This window comes from Nipponia nippon, unplaced genomic scaffold (genome assembly GCF_047370975.1).
Source record: "Nipponia nippon isolate SJK-2023a ecotype South Korea unplaced genomic scaffold, ASM4737097v1 scaffold_6, whole genome shotgun sequence".
Lineage (NCBI taxonomy): Eukaryota > Metazoa > Chordata > Aves > Pelecaniformes > Threskiornithidae > Nipponia > Nipponia nippon.
The window spans coordinates 11,977,797-11,998,677 of NW_028262380.1; the positions used below are offsets into that span (position 1 = coordinate 11,977,797).

Below are 20,881 nucleotides of genomic sequence, written 5' to 3' on the forward strand. Positions count from 1 at the left end.
TAAAGAGCACGATCACTCTCTGGTTGTATAAGAGCACTTGCATTAAAGAACTTTGGTTCCCACATGCTTAACCATATAAGCCTAACATTGCAATTAGCTCTGAAATTCAAGTTCAGTACCACCATTACTCATGTTAAGACAATATAAATACGTATTCAGTAATCACCAAGCTGCACAGATTATTTGCAAAGGTTTATTAGGTGCTGATTTACCCAGATGAATAACATGCCTGCTCTTCAGTGAGGCTGAGGAATTTGTGGAGTAAAAATTCACAGAAACCAAGGTCCTTATTGCTCAGCTGCCATCTAAGCTCAGAGACACATATGTTTTCAGTATCGCACAACCCAAGAAAACTAGTTTTGTTTTTGCACTTGGACTGAAGCACATTTATCTTGTCAGGGCTTAGCAGGCTGGGATCCAGCATGTACCTAAACCTTTTGGGAACCTATAGTCTAAGCACTACTTCACCTTTATTGCCTCAGAAACTCAGTCTGACTGTCAGTCTCGGAGATTACCTGCAATATAGGTGTGAGGCAAAAAAAAAAAATTCTATTCCCTTTGGAAGAGGCAACTCTCTCTGCAATAAATAAACATCAGAGCACTCACTTAGGAAACGGGGCATACAGACTCACTTCTTTCCTCTGAAAAGGCAGATTCAAAGCTCCATCTTGGATCTCACCAGAAAACATTCAAATCATCAGGCTTGGACATACTTTGGTGGAGATGTGTTAAGAAAAAAAAAAAAAGCAGTTGAATATCTCCTCAGTTGCATGGACTCAATAAAGGTTTGCTGTGCTGCAGCGTTTATACTCTGACTGCCATTAGGATGAAGGGGTCACCCAGGGAAGGTGCAGTTCTCAACTCCAGTCCCTGCAGCCAAAATATAAGTTTGGAGAAGGGGAGAGACCTGTTTTGCTGATTCAAATTGCAACCAGGCATTGAAAAATCACAGCCCAGGAGCTTTTTGGGCCCTGCTGCTACAAAATGATGCTTCTCTCGGACACTCTTTTAACAACTCACCATCGTTTTCCCTAAGCAGCCACAGGTGGCTCCTTCTGCTAGGGAAGTCATAGTATCAGGCAGTTCCTGCTGACCCCCGTGGCATTTCCAACTCCACAACACACCTGCCAGGTATTTGCCAGTCTCTTGTCTCCTGGGAAAAGTCACTCCAGGCCATTGGGCAGGAAATCCAGATAAAGTTTTCTGGAGCACTACCTTTGAGTTGGCAAGAGTGTGTCAATGGCAAGATGCCATTTTGGATATCACACTTCAGCTTTGTTGGAAATCTTTTGATCCAAACTAAACTCTACTGTCAGGACTGCATATCCAATGTTTGTTTTATCTAAAATGCAAGTAAGAGGAAATCCACAACCTTACCACCTCTGGTGAATGCTCCTATCATGTAAGATATATATTCTCACCTCCAGTATAGCACTAAATCCTTTGATCCTTTTTGCAGCATCCCAAAAAATGGGGGCAAAGTGTGGTTTCCCCCTACCTCCTCCTATCCCCAAATAACCCATAGCATGGTGAATGAAGCACCAAGCTAATGGGAATTTTGCCTACATCAGGAAGCTGGAGGAATGAAACTGAGACCTCTGACTGAATGCTTCCTACTTGGTTAGAAAAGTAGAGCAAGCCCTTCTTTGGTGAGGAGTGGGGAAAGGATAGAGAGAAGAAGGGAGGGAGAAAGAAAAATTTATCTGCAGAACTGGCTGCGCATACTGAGCAGAGGAAGATGTCTTCTGGTAATGCTAAACAAGACACTTAAACTTCATTGCAAATCAAGATTGAGAGGACTACAGCTCTCCTCACCCTTCCTTAGTTTCTGGTGTCTTTACATCTGGAGCATACAAGAGTTAGCTTCCTAATTCTCTGTGGAAATTAACTCTAAACGACATTCTGGAATACCCAGCACAGGCTCAAAATATTTTTTTTTTTCCCCATCTAGATCTAAGCACCTCCAAAAATGTTCAATGCTTTGTGAGGCTGAGTGGTATTGTGAAGTGTGTGCATGACAACACCCTCAACTGGCACGAATAAGCTTCATTAATTAACCTAATAGCAGATGTAGCAGTTTAACTATGTCCTGTTTTATACCTTTAAAATGTGGCTTATAGTTTAATAGCTTTAAAAGTTTATTACTGTAACAGCTTTAAAATTTATTATTTTTTTTCTCCTCTATTATTTTCTTGATACTAAGATAGAAAAAAATCAAAGTAAAGACTTATTTCATTCCTATGTCTTGGAGGTGACGATTTAATACACTTAAATGTAACATTCATTTCTTGAAGTGAGCACCATTTTGTTTAGGAAACGAAAGGTAAGCTAACAATTGTAGGTATCATTAAACTCATGTTTATTCACAGATAAATGCTGTAGTCTATCAAAACTTTTTGGCACAAAACCAACTAAAAAATAACTGAAAATTTAGCATCCCTCCCACCCCCCACAGAGATATCTGGTCCTTCTGTTGCAGCTGAAATGAAAGACTGAAGCATCAGGTGTCAATGGGGGGAGGCGTGTGGCGGCAGAAAGGAAAATAGTAAAACTGGAAAGATTCCATAGACAACATTTTTCTTTTTTCTGAAATACTGTATTTACACAAAATTGGAGAGAGTACAAATACTTTACTAAGAAGACAAAACCATTATAGTACATTCAATTTAAACACAGGCAGAACTATAGATGCAAAACACAGAGGCCTAAGGTAATTGCATGGCAAAAAAAAAAAAAAAAAGCATCAGAATGGCCTCAGAGATTAAAAGCAGGAGATAAGAGAACTTTGTATTTGTTACGCAGCATCACCTTTCCTTGACTTCAATGGGATTGCAATAAGACGCTCTCCTTCCTCATTGTGGATGGTGGGAAAAACCCTCTCCCTGTGCTGACTGCTCAATACTGATTTTACAAAACAGCTAAGCATGTACTTAATTTTCAGCATGGGAACAGAGCCGTTAACTTCAAAGGAAATCATATTTGTGCCTAATCACATGCTTATATGCTTAGTTTGACCAGGAATAGCCTTCTCAATGCTTAATAGGGTCAAGTCTGTTGTTACATAAAAAATAAGTGTTCTTTACTGTCTTCTTTCTTTTTTTGCTTAAAATATATTTTAGAATTGCTTTAATTTTCCCCTTATGTACTTGATTAGAAAATAGTAGCTTATTGAATTCCATAGAATATTTTGATTCATATCTTATATAATCAAAGGAATATTGTTCAAAAATAATTCCCATATTTTTCCAAAGCCTGTTTAGATTTAAAAATAAATAAAAGAGAAAAATACATATAATAATAAAGCAGCTTTGTGTTTCTGGGCATTTGGCAGCAGGTCTGTTATAATATCTTTCAGACATCTCTTGGTATCAGTTAAAATCACCAGATTAATTGATCATTATAAAAGAAAAGATTGTACAATATTATTACAATCCACGAAATATAGCCAATGCATGAAATATGTTACGCATTATATATCCGTTAAAAAGAATTAATATATTTTAACCTGTTCTTTGAAAACAGATAGCTTCTGAAGTAATATTTCTTAAACACAGTGGTATCTGTCACTTCTACTGTCTAGCTGATTTTTTTTTCTGAATAAAAGCGTGTTTGAATAGGACTACTAGCTCAGTGATGGAACTACAGTGCTATTTAACTAAATTCCATATATGTCTTTGTTACTGTTGCTGCAATTATTGTAATCACATACCATTGAAGTGCTAAATATTAGTAACTCAGATATGTGGACTTTGGTTATGCTTGGTAGAATACTGGTATATCAAATATATGTACCACTTCCTAAAGGCTATGTTACAATCATGATGCCTAGTAATAAATAATAATAATAACAATCTCAGATTCAAAGTGCTGACCCATATCACTCACTTGAGGCACCAATACAATAAATCAATCAATTAAAAGACTTATTTGTAATGTTTGAAACTAACAGAGCAGATCCAGGACTGCCAAGTCACATGCGCAGCACGGCAGACTCTGAACCTCTCCTTCCAACCTGGGGATTTCTGTGGTCCCAGAAGATGCTGGAATATCACATCTGATGTGGGATGCTCCAAAACATACCAAGTCTTCAGAAATGCAACATTAAAAGCTCTCTAAGCTTCTCTAAAGCCTCCAAAGGCTCTCTTAAACTCCTCAAGCCTACTCCATTCACTCAGGGACGAGGCTTTGCCATATATTGTACTTGGCTGCAAACCAGGGAAGAGCCTTTCATGAAAGTCCACAAAGAAATGCATTGCATTAATGCAGCTTTCACACCCTGGAGACACGGTCACCACTGTCAGCATGAGAGGGAAAAGGCAGCTTTCCAGCAGCAGCAAACACCTGTCCCACTCAAAGGGGAATGCTTTTCATGGTGTTAATTTGTTCTGTGCAAGCAGTAGTCATTTTCAGTGTCAAGAGAGCTGTTGTACCCCGATGATGGATACAGGTCCCTCTTAAGTATCCTATTGACAATGTTGATCAGAACTTTTTTGTACTGTTGACGTAAAAGTGAGTAAACAAATGGATCTGATGCAGCCTTACTGTAGGTGAGGCACTTGCTTATAATTCCCCAGTAGTAATTTATGGTAACAAAAGGAAGGAGCTCTATCAACCTGTTAAACATTAAAGAGAGATGGAAACACTTGAGTGTTATATTCACACTGAGCCCAGTGCTGAACTCATGCTTCATGAAACATTAAAGTAACACTTATTTTCTTACAGTACACAGTCCCTGCAGGAGAAGGGCCCTGTGCTTACTTCTTGGATTCAATAAAGGCAAAGGGAACTTTCCTAGCAAGGCCACTGGGAGACAACAATCATTCCCTCTATGGAAAGAGAGAAAAAGTGTGTTTTCAATGTTAATGCTCCCATATATCAGAGATAAGAAAGTGCTGCAGTTTATTGCTCACTTTCTGAATTTAGAGAGTTATGCTGGTCAAAATCTTGATAACATAATTGACTACCCCTCTCCCATGGCAAGTTTGAGATAGACAGATGTGACTTGGGCCATCCAGGCTCACTCAACTCAGTTGCCTAAGTACAGCTGTCCAGTGACACTTGAGACATTTGGGCATAACCCCCTTGGCATCCAGGAGCTGCTGCTCCGGGAAGTTGTGGGTCTCCTCTAGGTCCTGTGTCATATTTGCCAACCCATGTAAAGGTTTTGGACACTATGCAGCATCTCAAATGACACCAGAAACCTGGTCTAGATCACTGAATCCACCCCCTCAGATGCAGAACAGTGAACCTGCATTGCACCACTGCTGTGAATTATCACACAAGCAAAGAGGATTCACTGTAGTATGAAGAACAGCACAGCAGTATCTCAGAGAGGTTTGGGTGGCACCTGCAATCCTGTAGTATGCTTAGGAACACAACTGCATCTACTTACCTGTGAAAGTTTCTGTGTGCACTTGGCTGACCGCTAGTTTGGCCAAAGAAAACAAGGAGACAACACTTTTATCATCATTATATGACCAGCCAGCTGTCTCCAGACCTGTGCCTCCTGGTCTGTGCTTCGCAGATGATTAGTGGCCTCAGCACCTCAGCTGAGATGGGTGTATTAATCATGGGTGCAGAAACTGCAACTAAGTTAAACATTTTTTCCACAGAAGTGAGAGCAAAACTTCAGACTATTCCAGCAAATGGCTGGCATACAGCTCATCTGCAGTGGGCAAACTCTCCAGGAAGGTGGAAATAACAGGGTGAGAAGTTTTTATTATCTGTACATCTTTGGTGAAACCTTTTGCAGGAGCAAGAATATACTATTTTGCCATATTAATTCCAGAAGAAAAGTACCATGAGACAAAATAGCCCTTTTCTGTACCCTAAAACATCACTGTTTGAAGATGTAAGATCAGAAGCTTTCTCAAGGCTTGAAGAACCTTTTGGCCTCTTTCCAAAGTGCAGAGCTCTCAACTTGCAGGGTGTTGACTTTTGAAGCTGTTCTGATCCCTCTGCATAGAAAAACTGACTTACCACCACTAGGACTGAACATTGCAACAAGTGGTTGAACTCTGACAGGAAAATTTCTCATTTGTATGCATAAAAGTGAAATCATTCCTATGGTAAGTGCATTTAAAAACCAGATGACTTCTGTCTGAAGCTGCTTGGAAAAAATTCCAGTGAATTCCAAACAGAGAGAACAAGACAACACAAAATGTGAGGAATAAATAAATGTACCAGATACAAAATGTGAGAAATAAATAAATGTACAATAAATGACACTTGCTGCATGGTTGCTTAGGTTTATCCCATCCTGTATATCATCTTAATACAAGAAATATACATTTGATATTTACGTGATTGGTGTTTTTATAAAGACACTAAATAAGAAGAGTAAGGTATCTTTCAGTCATGAAAACAGATGTATTACTATCTGTTCCCTTTAACGTATTATGGGCCCAAACATATTTGCACTGAAGCCAACAGAAGAAAAATTACACAGATTTTAATAAGATAAAGGGTCTGGCCAAATCAAGTCAGCCTTAGAAATATCCATTTGAATGCATCTTAGTATCATTTTCTTGTTTTCAGTTTTGTTACAAAAAAGATTAAATTAATCTGTCGGCTCTTAGTGAACAGATGAATATATCGCTAATGATCATAATCTCATGCACATTTCTGAAATGAGGAGCAAATACTGAGCTCACAACGCAACCTGAGTCACCAGGCCGAAGAGCAAGAAAGCAGGGGAGGAAATCTCTCACATTGCCTCCATAGAGATCGCTTCAGCAGCACCCCCCTAAAAACCAGAACGGGGGAAGGATGGAGAAATGGGCATGGCAGCAAGTCCTCCAACCTCACCTCCACCACCACTGTTTATCTAGTGTTGCCTGGACACTGTCGTGCCTTTGGGACAAAGAGCCTTTGGGGATGTCCTCCCCAAATTCTTCCCATTTTGCTGTCACTGAACCACGCCGGTCCCTGTGACTGAGACAGAAGCTGTACCTTGACACACACATTTACGTAAACTAACCCTCAGTCTTCTCTCTAGTGATACATGAGATACCAGTTTGCCACACATAGAAAATGCACCATCTCACATTTGCCAAATGCAAGATCTGAAGATAGAAGTCACTTTCAGTTTAGAAGTTTATGAGAAATATCTCCACCCTGTAAAATGTGGCAATGCTGGAACTTGCTGCGCTTGGTAATGTTCAGATGGAAAGAAGATGGCAAAATCCCCTTTGCTCAATATAATTATATCCTGATTATGGCAAAAGTGATTAGAAAATGACTCAGAATGTACTGAACGGTGATCAATTAACCTTTTAACTCTGTGATGTAATGTTAATATTTGTAATAATCCTTTCAACTGCAGAAAAAAAATGCAGTTATTCAGGCAATCAGTCAGGAATCCCTTTCAACATATAAATGGGAACCGAAAGAAATGTCATCCTAAAGGTTAAAAAACACTGTCATTTTTGTGCACTGGCCTTGATCTGTCCCCCTACCCATGTAAGCAAAGGGCAATGGCAGTGATCATAAGTGGCCTATGTATGTGTGACTGTGTAAGATCAGTGCGCTAAAGCTGGCCAGTTTCTGTAAGCTGGCATGGCTGCAGACCCTGGCAGCTTGGCAGCAGCCTTGAGGAAGCCCTCACCAGGGTGGTTTCGCAGACTAGTGCGCCTTCCTCGACAGAAGTCAGTTCTCTTCAAGTGTTTCTTGAACACACTGTGAAGTGGGAAATATTTGAAAAAATCACTAGTGAAAGATGTAGCCCATTTCAGTTTAGAGATGAAAGGCTAAATCCTGAGGTGCTGAAATTCAGTAGAGTTACATTGGCTTCCAGCTCACTGATTTATGCAAGATTTAAAAATAATAACCATATGTTGTACAAAGACTACGCAAGTACGGAATGAGAATGATACATGACTACTTAAAAAGGTGCAAACCACTGGGGTGGAGGCCAATGATTCTGACCAGTTGAGGAGCATGGTGTTTCCTATACATTTTAAAAGTCTAATTATTGGTTTTCCTGGGAGATAACTCTCATACCTCATCACAAGGCCATGCTGCACCATTAGCAATATATTTACAGACATTAATGTTTCAAGACACAAAGCTTATCTGACAAATTATCAGCCTGGATAAATTTAAATTATGTCACCTCAGCTTCCAATAGCAGCAAGTTTGGCCTTACGCCTTTAAAAAAAAAGATACCTGAGCTACTCATGAAAAGCTGTCTGCTTTCCTTTCTTTTGCTTGGGTTATGGTAATAAGGAAGGGTGGCAAGGCTTTTAAACTGCTTTCATCTCCCACTGGCATGTAATTAATTCCTGGTACTTGTCCTAAAAGCCTCTTGGTCTTGGCAGAGGCACCCAGACCTGGCTGCATGGAGGAAAGGAGAGCCAGAGGCTGCCGAGGCTTTGCCCAGTGGCTGGGCGTGCAGGCAGGGCCAGCGTGTGTGTGAGTGTGAGTACGTGTGTGTGCGTGCGTGTGTGTGTGTGTGCGTGTGTGTGCTCTGCCCCTCTAGAACTGGCCCCGGGTCTCCGTCAGGCTCTGGCACCCCAAAATTAGCTGTAGCCCGCCCCCCCGGGCACCTGCGCATCACAGGGCATACTGGTCCCGGAAAGTCCCCCACCCCAACAGGCGATACTAACCTGGTGATAATGTAAGGACCAAAACAGATCACGAACGACCCTATAAAAATACTGATTTTCTTGGTAGCCCGCTGCCTCCTCCGTTTCTGCTCATTAAGACAGCGCTGTTTCACACTGCAGAGGGAAAAGAGCAGTCGGTGGGTTAAGGCAAGAAGCGAGGAGGCGAGATGGGAGCTCAGAGGAGAGGGGAGGGACTCGCTCCCGGCCCGAGAGCCCCTGCCCCGGGGGAGGGGAGGGCAGCCCCTGCGCCGGCCCCGGAGGGTGGCAAGTCCCGGGGCAGGGCAGGGCAGCCCCGGCCCGGGAGGGTGGCAGCTCCCGGGGGAGGGGAGCGCAGCCCCGGCCCCGCCGAGCCTGGGGACGATCGTACTCACCAAAGCAGCGGCTCCCTGTTAAAGGGAGCTCGGGCAAGTGGGAGCACCCGAAGAGCGGGACTAGCATTTAAACAAAGCAGGCTACAAATGCACAAGCCACCGTCTTCTGGCACTATAAGCAGCGTCTGAAACTAGAGGCAGAAGCGTTGGCCATGTGGCCGGGGCAGGCAGGAGGGCAGGAAAGGGCGCTGGGGAGGCAGGGCATCCTCTCCGCCCGGGGTACCTACGGCGAGTGCCCCGGGGCTGTGAATACGAACACGCACACATTACCTGGGGTGGATATCCACCAGCAAAACCAGAGTCTGCATGGTAATAATGTCTATCCGCTTGCAGTGGAACCGGGCAACTTTCAACACCTTTAAATAGGTGAAACACAAGATCACCAGCGACAGCATGAAACTGGTGGAGTGAAAGACGATGGTGAACACTGTAAACCTTCTCCGCTCCGTCTCTTCCTTCAGGTGCAAGGTGCAAGAGGCATAAACGCTGTTGTAATCTACCCACGAGTAAAACAAGGATACCAAGGGGAATGTGAGGGAGTGGAGCCACGAGTAGCCCATCAGTATCACAGCGTCCTTATACCGCATCTTGCTGGTGTAGCTTAAGGGGAACACCACGGCAATCCATTTGTCGATGCTGAGCGCTGCCATGCTCAGCATCGTGTTGGAAGTCAGGAAAGTTTCCAGGAAACCCACCGCTTTGCAGACGCAGTCCCCGAGCGGTTGCTGGTTCCTCAGGATCCCCAGCAGGGTAAAAGGCATGTTCAGAACGGTGAGGAGCAGGTTGCAAAAGGATAAGTTCACCAGGAAAACCCCGGCGACCTGCTTGCGGATCTCCGTACTGTAGACGAAGCATAGCAGCACCAGGAGGTTGGAGAGCAGAGAGACAACCAGCACCAGCACGAGGAGCAACGCCAGCAGCACGCCTGCCAAGTCCATCTCTCAGCGGGTCGCCTGGAGCGGGCGAGGGCAGGAGGAAGGGGGCATCCGAGCCGGCACCGCAGCCTCGCCTGCCGCCGCCCGCGGCCGCCCGCGCATGTTGCCGGCGGCGCGGACCGGGGGGCAGGGGGCCGGGGGAGCGGGGAGCAGAGCCGGGAGCAGCGGGGCGCAGGGAGAGGAGCCGGGGGCGGGGAGCAGAACCGGAGGTGCAGAAAGAGGGGCGAGGGGAGCGGAGCGGGGCTGGGCGGCCGGCCGGGCCAGAAGGGGAGAGGACCGGCGGGGGAGCGGGGACGGGGTTCCCTGATAGCGGTGCCAGGCAGCGGGGTCCGGGAGGAGCGGGGACGGAGGCGAGGGTAGGGGCGCCGGGGCACCCGGCTTACCGGAGCCAGGGGCGAGGTCGGGGCGCCCGGGAATCGGAGCCGGAGCTAGCGGGTCCGGGGCGCCGGGGGACCGGAGCCGGGGCTAGCGGGGCCGGGGCTAGCGGGGAGCCGGAGCCGGGAGAGCCGGGCCGGGGGTAGCGGGGAGCCAGGGCCGGGGGTAGCGGGGCCGGGGGAGCCGGGCCGGGGGTAGCGGGGAGCCGGAGGAGGGGGGCGGGGGACAGCGGCCGGGGGCGCGGTGCTCGCTGCGCGCTGTCCGCGGTGCTGAAGCGGGCGCTGCCCCGACGGCCGCGCCGGCCTCGCTTCAGGCCGCGCTCCGCGGTGCCCCCCGCGCCGGCGCCCGCTCCATGGCCCGCCGCGGCTCCCCCTCCGCCGGGCGCCCGGCCTCCTTCAGGCACTGAGCGTCTTCCCCCGCTGCCCAGCCCCTGAAATACTCCAGCCGCGGAGCCTCCCGCGGCGACTCATGCGCAGACGAGCGGCTGCGAGGCACAGGCTCAGGCAGGGATCGCGGAGTCGGTCTGATCCACTCCCGGACCGCAGGCGAGAGCAACAGGAGCCCCACTTCCCGCTAATGCGCAGCTCAGGAAGGATCAGACCTGGCGACGAGTTGCTAGTAGTTTAATCCCTGCGCTGTGGTCAGGCACACCCTGAGTCCACCGGTTGCATCCAGCAATCCTGGAACCTGTCGAAAAGCTAGCGGCCGTGCACCTTGGAAGGTTCCCCCCCCTCCATCTGGGGGATTACTTGCCCTTTTTCACCTTTTTCTTTCATAGCGCCTAGAGGAGCTATAGTTGCCCTCTGCGTATTCACACTGTCCCCATCGGCCAGCAATGAGGGATGTTGCTTGGTTAGAGACTTCACTTTGGCTGCTTGGGCTCACACTTTTAAAGCCCCAGATGGCTGAAAAAGTGCCCACATTAGGGTGGTGCTGGCACATTCTGTGGAAAACTAAAGTCTCTCTCTTACCATTTTCCATTTACACTGTTAACATAACAGTGTGATGGTAAGAAAGGTTCTTTCGGTTATCACATTGTGGCAAAAGCTGAAAAGACAGACATGAAACAGGACAGAAATTCTCCCTCTGCACCTGTCAGGAAAGTGGATCACACGACTAATTTCAAAAGATGCCATAAATCTTTGTCTTAGATTAAAAAAAAAAAAATATAAAAGAAAAGAAGAGGGAGTAAGTTTTGGTGCATCAAAACACTGATAGAGAAAAAAGCTGCCATGTCTAATCACTGTCACATTTTACAGTTGATCGCCAGAACTGACATGAAGAAAAAGGAGAAGAAAAGGTAGCTTTCCCACTATCCAAAATGACTATTACTATCCTAAGGAAATGCTGTATTGTATATATTGTCCCTAGAATGTAGCCTTGTCACGCAAGTGTGACCACTCTATGAATAACTGCACATAAAACTACTTGAAAGAGCCTGAAGGCAATGTTGTTTGGTTGTTTGTTTATTTTTTTTCCAACAGCAGTTATTAGTTTTGGATCGGGCCCTAATTGAAAAGCTTGTTATGGTAAGTTATATGTCTTAAGGAAAGAGCAAAGCAACAAGACATGAGATGTGTTATTTGGAAGAGAACCAGTACTGTATTATTCCTCAGGATGGAAAGAAAATGAATGTTTTCTTTGATCAGAAAGCTGTCATTTTCAAAGTTAAAAAAGAGTAGATACATTTGACAGTGCTTATGCTGGACAAACAAAAATCCAATATGTATCTGTGTAAACATTTGAGAAAAAAAATCTATAAAAGCAAGACAATACCAGTTTTCCCAGAGTTCGGTTGTTGCATTTCTGTCATCAAGGAACCCACATTGCATGGCCAAACACTGCACAGAGGGTCAGGAAGAACTGAACCGTCATGGGAGAAGCTGGCTGTATCCATGCAGAGCAGAGGTTCCGCAATTACTCCCTCTCTCACAGCAGCAATTCTTAAGGTTCCTACTAGTCAGAACCCATCTATGACCTACCTTTCATTTAATAATATCACAAGGTTATGAAGCTTTTATGTTAGTCATCTGGGATTAGAGGCTGTCTGTGTAGTGATGTCAGGTGGGGTAGATGCTATTTTATATCATCACAGAGACAACCTAGATGGGCTGTTCTCTTACTGTGATAACTACTTCAGAAGCTATTTCCTGGTGGATCCAGACAGAAGGCAACTCCTGTCTCTTTCTTTCTCTCTCCCTTCTACACATACACACATAATTTCTCTCATACAGCTCTTTCAAATGAAGAATGAATTGTTTCTGAAAACTAATGGAGAAAGAACACATCAAAATAAGACAAGAAAAAAAAGGTGACAAGTAGCAGAAAGCCAGGCAAAAAATGATTGCTTTTTCACATGTACAGTGAGTTGTATGGTCCCCTGCAACAACATCCTGGGCTCAAAGAACCCAGTAAGGATGATGATGTTAGATATCCTCCTTTGTTTTCAGTGGGCCTTTGTCAACGTGACAGGTTAAGCATACGCATAGCTTCCTGTGGGATGTGGGTCCTCTGCTGACTCTTTCCCATTTACGGGCAACAACCCATAACACTTCATACCAGCCACCTTTCAGTCTGATGTTCGAATGCCCATTTACAGCTTATGAGGCTGAAAACGGTCACCTGTGTGAGACCAGAAGGCTTGAACTTGCCACTGTGGGTTTGCAAAAGTAGGCATCTGCCACCTTAGCCCCTGAAAACACATATACTCATTCTACCTTTTTGCATATAAACGGACATATGTAAATCACTGCAAATGCTCACAATGGTCATACTAAACACACATATTTTCCTAATCAAGATCTTACAGTATTTACTTTCATAATCAAGGATGCTGTGTTGATTGAAACTGGGTACTGTGGAGACTGTTACAACACAAATAAGAAAAGGAAACAAAAAGAGGTGCTTGTCATTAATTATCCTTTAATAGACATAGACTATTCAGTTAGCACAGATTAGGTAAGTACTTGAGACTTTTATTCTAATAGCTGCATCATTCATTAAATCTACACATTCATCCGTTCTAAATATTGACCACAGCTTATTGGATTTAATGGTTAATGGACTGTATTCTTTGGAAAGGACGATTCAAATTCCCTTTTAGTTTCACTCCAGGAGAGATGTGTCATGCAAATTTCAATGTAGATCACAACTGAGCATAATTCAGCTCTAATCAATGTATTCTGCAATGGCTAGGAACACATTTAATTTGGTTCTAATTTTAAGAAAACACCATGAAAGAAGGAGATCTCAAACAAATTATATCAAATAATTTGCAAGCACGGAGAAAAGCAACGCTTTCCCCCAGATTCTCTTATGATAGATGCAGAGAGAGAAATTAAATTATATTAACCAATATGGGGGGGGGGGGGAAATGGAATGACTCACAGAACTGATGTTAAGAACAAAGCTTTTCACTTCTAGGCCACTTGCTAAAAAGTGACCTATTTCAAAAGTGAGCAAGAATGGTTAATACCCATAAGATTTCTCAGCATGCTTTGCTCTGTAAACAGCTCTGGTACTCACAGTTCCCAACAAGCACATGGAACTATCTTCTCACCACTACAATGGCAGCAGGTGTGTTATTGTTGTCACATTAGTTTTAGTTAATGAAGCTTTAGTGAAGCTAGAGTCCTTCAGTCCATCAAGACTCAGCAGCAACTTAATTTTTTTTTATTCCCTTGTTCTTTTTTATTCCCTCTTTCTTTTCAGAGTCCTGCTTTATTATGATTTGAACTATAGGTCTTTGAGCAAGCAGCTTTTCTTCTTTCCGGAACAATAAGACAAATAAGCAAGTAGATAGTAGTAACATAATAACTGGCAGGCTGTTAGTCTCTTCAGAAAGATGCGAGGCCTGACTCATCAGTCTAGTACAATTCTGCAACACTGTTCCCATGGCAGAATTCCAGTGGGCATATTTACCACCTGTGGAATAGCTTTGTCATAAAGATCTTCCTAAAATGGCATAAAGCCAAACTGAAGGGTCTACGCATTCCTCCTGTAGACCCTACTTTGCAGGGAAAAAATTGGAGCAGTAAAAAGCATGTGTATTTATCATAACTACCTGGGAAGGGAGAAGAGCAAAAGAAATACGAAGCTCAACCATGCAGCGGTTCTGCCAACTGAAATTACTTCAAAATTGCTTAAATATTGTAATGAAGAATCTCATAGTTCAACAGACAATCTTGCAGTTGTATTAAAACTATACACTTGCAAAAATCTTTCAGCTCATGTTTGTGTTTATGCAAACTAGACATATTTCCACAGTCTATAAAAATTGATCTCAAAATAATTCAAGCAGAAAATATTTGATTTTGGAGGATGGAGCTGAGGTTTGAAGAACCAGGTAAACATACCACAAGAATAACAAGTGAGACCACACCTTGAATACTGTGTTCGGTTTTGGGCCCCTCACTACAAGAGGGATATTGAGGTGCTGGAGCGTGTCCAAAGAAGGGCAACAAAACTGGTGAAGGGTCTAGAGCACAAGTCTTATGAGGAGCGGCTGAAGGAGCTGAGGTTGTTTAGCCTGGAGAAAAAGAGGCCAAGGCTCCTCCTTATCCCTCTCTACAACTACCTGAAAGGAGGTTGTAGCGAGGTGGGGGTTGGTCTCTTCTATCAAGTAAAAAACAATAGGACGAGAGGAAATGGCCTCAAGTTGTGCCAGGGGAGGTTTAGATTGGAAAAATTTCTCCACCAAAAGGGTTGTCAAGCATTGGAACAGGTTGCCGAGGAAAGTGGTTGAGTCACCTTTCCTGGGGGTATTTAAAAGACGGGTAGATGTGGTGCTTAGGGACATGTTTAGTGGTGGACTCGGCAATGTTAGGTTTATGGTTGGACTCGATGATCTTAAGGGTCTTTTCCAACCTAAATGGTTCTATAGTTCTATTCTTGATGTTTCTTAATGGAAATGGAAGTGGACAGATACTGGAGGATGAAAGGAAAACAGTAAAATATTCACATAATTCAAAACAGTTTCAGCTGAGATACAATTCTAAAAATGAATATGTATGGATATGCGTCAATGCTTTCTCTTTCTCCCACCAATTCATTTTGTCTTCCTCTTCCACAACACAAGGCAGCAGGTAGAACCAGCATTCTTGATTGCAAGATTCAGCTTTGGAATAAAGCTGACCAGATTTTCCTAGAGTACAATGCAAAAATGTGAATGCAAAACTATGCTATTTGTCTGAGCAGCAAAATATATTGATTTCAGCAAAGTTTGTGTCAGGAGGTAAACAAACACTAACTAGCTTTTACACCCAACAGCTTTGCAGCTATAATGCAGGTCTGAAATATTAATGGAGGAATACTGTTCCCTCGAGCAAACAGCACAAGAACTTGAATCTCTGTCTTCCATAACTCAATGTCAAGTTCTTCAAAATACCTGGACTATGCCAGTTCTTTCCTCAGACTAGTTCTACAACAGAGTTACTCCTTATTTAATGGAATATTCAGAACTTGGGCCATAACCAGGATTTTTCATTTTACAAAGGTACAATTCTTCTGCAGTCTTGAAAAAAAATAAAAAGGTGAGTGGATTCCTATTGAATCCCAAGGTAAGAGCACACGTAGCTTCCTTACATTTTCATCTATTTTGTCCACTTCTTAAGGCTTTGGTATATCGATAGTTTTTAACCTGGCAGGAATAAAGATTAAAGTGAATTTTTCTTGCTATTTTTTCCACAGTAGTTCATACTAGCAGTGCTGTACTACACCACTTGTTATAAAACTTATCAAAGCTGCAGGCATGTGGATGAAATTCCCAGGAGTCTTTTATTGGCATTTTCAACAAATGTGACAATGTTTAGCACTCCCAGGGGCCAGCAAACATTAAATGGCATTTTTCAGAAACTGCTGAGGCAATTTATTTACTCTTGCAGTGAAGTTCCAGGAGCCAACATATGAAAAAAACAGCGTGTGTTCTTCTGCTTACTGTAGAAATTCTCCTTTTCCTGGCTTACTTGCTCAAAATCCCCCCCACATCTTACACAGTTTGATTCTGCTTTACTTGAGTCAGTGTAAACCCAAGATAAGTCCCTTAAAGCCACTGGGAAAACCAACACAGTGTAAATGAAAGCAATCAAATATAAAGCTGCAGGAATAGTATGAAGCTTCTATGATGGGGGCCATTTTGGTTACAGTTATTTATTATACAGAGCACTCTCAGCAAGCACATCAAGAGAAAAATTAAACCCACCTTGTGCAGTGGAAGGGTTGATCTGACAGAGATCACTGCTGAGCTGCTCAGGGACAGAGATGCGCCAAGCCCTTCGGATGGCTGTAGAGGAAGGAGTGCACGCACACAGCCGAGAGCTCTTTCCTTAGCTGTGTGCTCAGGAGCAGTTTAAACAGATGCTGAATCAAAGTAACAGAGAGAGCTGGGCTTGCAGGATGGACAAGTCACTGTGGGTTGAACTCAGACATGACCAGAGCAGCCACAGTGGGGCAAATTGCTCTGGCATTATGGCACAGTGCCTCTCAGCTCTGCATATCCCCTCCTATGGGATGGACGTAACTTATCTCCTCATGGATATGCAGCAGTCCAGGCCCCATAATTCAGAGCAACAGCCCTGTGTTGTGCAGAATTGACCCTGCTTCCTTTACCCCAGCCCTTTAACCTTCACACATTAATCTTTCTGCAGCAGGTTCTTGCTTGAATACCTTAAGCAATAGCTTGCCTTTCCCTAAGCTATCACTGCAGAGAGGTTTCTTCACACCCCCACTAACAGGTACAGCTTCTATTGGTGAAGGTAATCAACTGGCACCATCTGCTTCAAGGAATAAATAGCAAGATATTTTCTACGGCAATTCTGTAATATCTAGGTACTGTCCTCCCATCACACCCATGCCTTTCCCCTGCCTACCCACCCATCCACCCACCCCCATATCCATCCACAGGAACATGTTCTTGCAGAAAAAAACCTGGCTCAGAAGCGACTTCACTCTAAGAAATGGAATTGGCAGGTAATAAATAGTCCTGTACTATGCTGCTTTCATAAAAACACTCTCTGGGGCTTTAAACGTGAACACAGGTTATTGTGCATGCACAGCTATCTCAGAGTCTCTATTATCATGCACCTTTCACTGTGTGTTTAAAAAAAAAAAAAAACCACCACCAAAAAGCCCCCATTTTATTAGGGTAAAGAAAGAAAATCAAGGAACTGCCAGGACAAAATTGACACTGTATAATGCAAACTCTGCGCACTGGCGTAGCAGGTGTTCCCACTGTAAGTGATGTTGTTTAGGAACAATAACAATACATAGCCCCAAATCACCCCCTCCGATTAAGCAGGAAGAGAGACTCAGTCTCCCACCAGAAGCATAGAATTGAAGAATATCACACCCCTCCATGGGTCTCACTCTCACTGTTACCTGGGATGGGTTTTCATGTGGAGAACATGAAATAAGTCGGTCCCCAGTTCTGTCAGGAGCTGTGCCACAAACAAATGCTGCCAAAGTCAATAAGATCTTCAGAAACGCACAGGAAAGGGGAACCAAAGCACAAGCTGGGGATGATGGCCCTCTAAAGCCATTCCCCTCACCCAGCTCCACACCTACCTTTGCCCACCTATGTAGAAGGCTGCAGGAAGGGCTCTCTTCCCCAGTACTCTATGGTGGAATGATCTTAGAATCATAGAATCATTAAGGTGGGAAAGGACCTCTGAGATCATTGAGTCCAACCTGTTAACCTAACTGCCTGGTCCACCTCTATAAGCACCACATCCACATGTTTTTTGAATACTTCCAGGGACTGTGATTGCACCACTTCCCTGGGCAGTCTGTTCCAATGCCTAACCATTCTCTCTGTGAAGAAATTTTTCCTAATATCCAATCTAAACCTCCCCTGGCACAGCTTGAGACCATTTCCTCTTGATCTTGCCCTGACCTCTCCTGTGTCTGTGATTGCAGGGACTTGAGTAACCCTTGGACTGGACTCTTGCTTGTTTCCCTCATAGCATTTTTGCATGTTGCTTCCTCAAACCTTGGTTCTGATGGAGGATGGTGGTCATGTAAGCCTTTCACAGGTAGTGAAAGAAGAAATGTCACCTATTCCTTCTCTCTGCAAGGGTTCTGGGAGATTATCTACAGCTGAAGCTCGTTGTTGTGCCTGGCTAGGAATAGCCACCCAAAAGTTCCAGAAAACTTACCCTGTGCTCTGTCTGACCTTCACTTAGGAGGCCAGTGCAAATGAATTATTCCCAGAACAACATTTTTTCTTCCTTATGCTGATGAGGTCCCTCGGGTTTTGTAACCTCTGCAATTTCTTTGGAGGTGCATTACAAATTATTAATTTATTCTGAATTCTGAATTATTGTTTTTGATAATGATATTCATTTTTGTGCCTCTTAAGGTCATTTAAGGTTTTGTCTCTTTCCTGGATAATTGTTTTCATTAACATAGCAGTAGTCTTGGAAACAGCTGAGCAGAGCTTATTGCATAAAGCTAGATGATGGGCACAGAGTTGAGCAAGTAAAAATACACTGGTCTGTTGTCATACACAGAGCAGTTCTGGGCAACTGGTATCTAGAGCTGCTGTGAGCTCTCCCTGCTGCTCCAATACAGGCCCAGATGCTGGTACTTTTGACACAGCAACTTCAAAAAAAAAGGAAGGGACATCTGAAAAATACCTTTATTCACCACAAAAAAAGTGTTCCAGGAGTTGGGAAAGCCCCCTCACTAGCTGGACTAATTCAAGTGTAAGTCTAGGACAGGAAAACCTTGGGTTTAATTCTCTAATCTGCCTGAGTAATCTCGGGTAAAAAATTCTGCCTTGTTTCAACTCAAACAGGGGTCTGAGCCTGCAGAGGCCAGTAACCAAATTGCTGGGTAACAGAAGGTGGCCATTTCTTGTCTACAGTTTAGTGAAACATTTGGAAAGCTTTCATTTTGTTCTGATGTTGAAGAGAAACAAATTTAACATCTTGAAGTGTCTCACAAAATTGCTTTCAGTCCATTCCTGATTAGCAGCCATCAGCCCATACCCTCATGTTGTATTTTTTTATCCATCCTTACCCAAACTCCCACTCCTCTCACTTGCACAATTTGCTGTGTCCCATCTCATATTTACATCATCAAATCTATGTGCAGGAGAGATGAAAATCGCTGACTTTTATTCTCTGCCTGTAAGGTGCCACCCTGCTAGGGGCCCCTATACATTACCCTTATAGAAACAGCAAATAATTATACGTTTCCATGCTATTTAAACAACATGTGAAATGTGCAAATTCCTTAAAAATCATCTTCTATGAGCATGAAATATTGTCATCTTTGGTCATGTGCATGATCATTCAAGGTCAGTGATGGGAAGGAGGCCCCATACCAGGTGAGAAATGTGCCAGGTCAGTGGGGGCAGCTTTTGCTCAGAGCAGGAGTAGGTGGCACCCGCTTGCTGGAGCTCAGTGATTAGCCTGTGAGTGCTGGATTGGATGGAGGGCAGGATGGACCTCAAACACGAGCCATGGTGGACTGGGAGTAAACTACATGGAGTACAGGCTCTGCTGCAGAAGAGTAATCACCGACTGTGACAATATAGCAACATAACCGATTGCTAGCTTCGGTAACCAGGACACTTATGAGCAGCGTTTCTCATTGTTTATGAATGGATATATCTAGTAAAAAAGTGCCAGGAACAGCCCTTTAAGCTAATTTTGTAAAATCCTCCATGTTCTTTGAGATTATGTATGTGCTATTCCTTTCCAATTGTATTGCATAACTGTATCTGAAAACAAGGTGTTTGCTAACTTTAAATGGGTTTATGCATAACAGCTTAAAAGACAGTATTGCCTTGAAAGTTGTGTTGGTTTTTTTAATTAGCTAATGTTAAAAATTAATAATCAAGGTATATTAAGAGGATTTATAGATCATAAAACCAAATAAAGAGAAGAGCTCTGATAACTTATTCTCACATTCTGTCAAAAATGGCTATGATATTATCTTGTTTAGACTACAGCATAAATAAAAATTCAATCTTGATGACAAAAAAGTCTTATGCAGGGAATGTATTGCAGGTGATCTACCAAATTTGTCCTGGCTGATTGCTTTCACTGTTGAAAAAGGAATGGCTCATTTCTGAACTGCATGTGTTCAGCTTTAGCTTCAGCTTCAGCTTCAGCCAGGGGATTGCTTATACATTTCTTCACCAGATTAAAGGGTCAGTTACCTAAATTCTGCTACTGTAAACTAACAGATTAAGTTCACCAATTTCCAGTCCTTAATTTGAGCCCTCTCCAGTTGAACATGTGTCTTTCACTGTGGAAATCACAGTTAAGCACAGGCACACTCACAACAGGTAATACCCACCACACTGATTATGGAGATACTGTTACATGCTGAAGGCTTATATTAAACAACGTCACGCTATGGCAGCGGATACAGCTGATTTCAAAGTTACCTGAAAATCCTTGTTACAGTACTTTCTTCCCAAGTTCAGAGGGCTCTTTCTTATCAATATAAACTAAATTAAATGGCCCTACAGGTATGATTTTATGTTGGCTGTTTTAAGGCATATACTGTATAGTACTTTTTATTTAGCTGAGTGATCTGGACTACTCTAGGTTATAGACCTCTCCTCTTCATTGTTATTCATCTCCAT

General features: G+C 43.6%; 1 protein-coding gene across 1 annotated transcript; it reads right to left on the reverse strand.

The window, feature by feature from the left end:
• Positions 1-2,729: 2,729 nt before the first annotated feature.
• GPR78 (G protein-coupled receptor 78) lies at positions 2,730-10,391 on the reverse strand. The gene is made up of 3 exons (XM_009471144.2): positions 9,248-10,391; positions 8,607-8,720; positions 2,730-4,613 (listed from the first exon to the last, which is right to left on the reverse strand). The coding sequence occupies exons 1-3, from the start codon at positions 9,913-9,915 to the stop codon at positions 4,376-4,378; spliced, it is 1,020 nt and encodes a 339-aa protein (XP_009469419.1). The 5' UTR covers positions 9,916-10,391; the 3' UTR covers positions 2,730-4,375.
• Between the last annotated feature and the right edge of the window lie 10,490 nt (positions 10,392-20,881).

Coding starts and splice junctions, on each gene's coding strand:
- GPR78 (XM_009471144.2), bottom strand. CDS start 9,915: ATGGACTTGGCAGGCGTGCTGCTGGCGTTGCTCCTCGTGCTGGTGCTG. Junction 8,721..9,247: donor CTGGTGGATATCCACCCCAG/GTAATGTGTGCG, acceptor TTCCCTCTGCAG/TGTGAAACAGCGCTGTCTTA. Junction 4,614..8,606: donor GGTCCTTACATTATCACCAG/GTTAGTATCGCC, acceptor AATGTTTAACAG/GTTGATAGAGCTCCTTCCTT.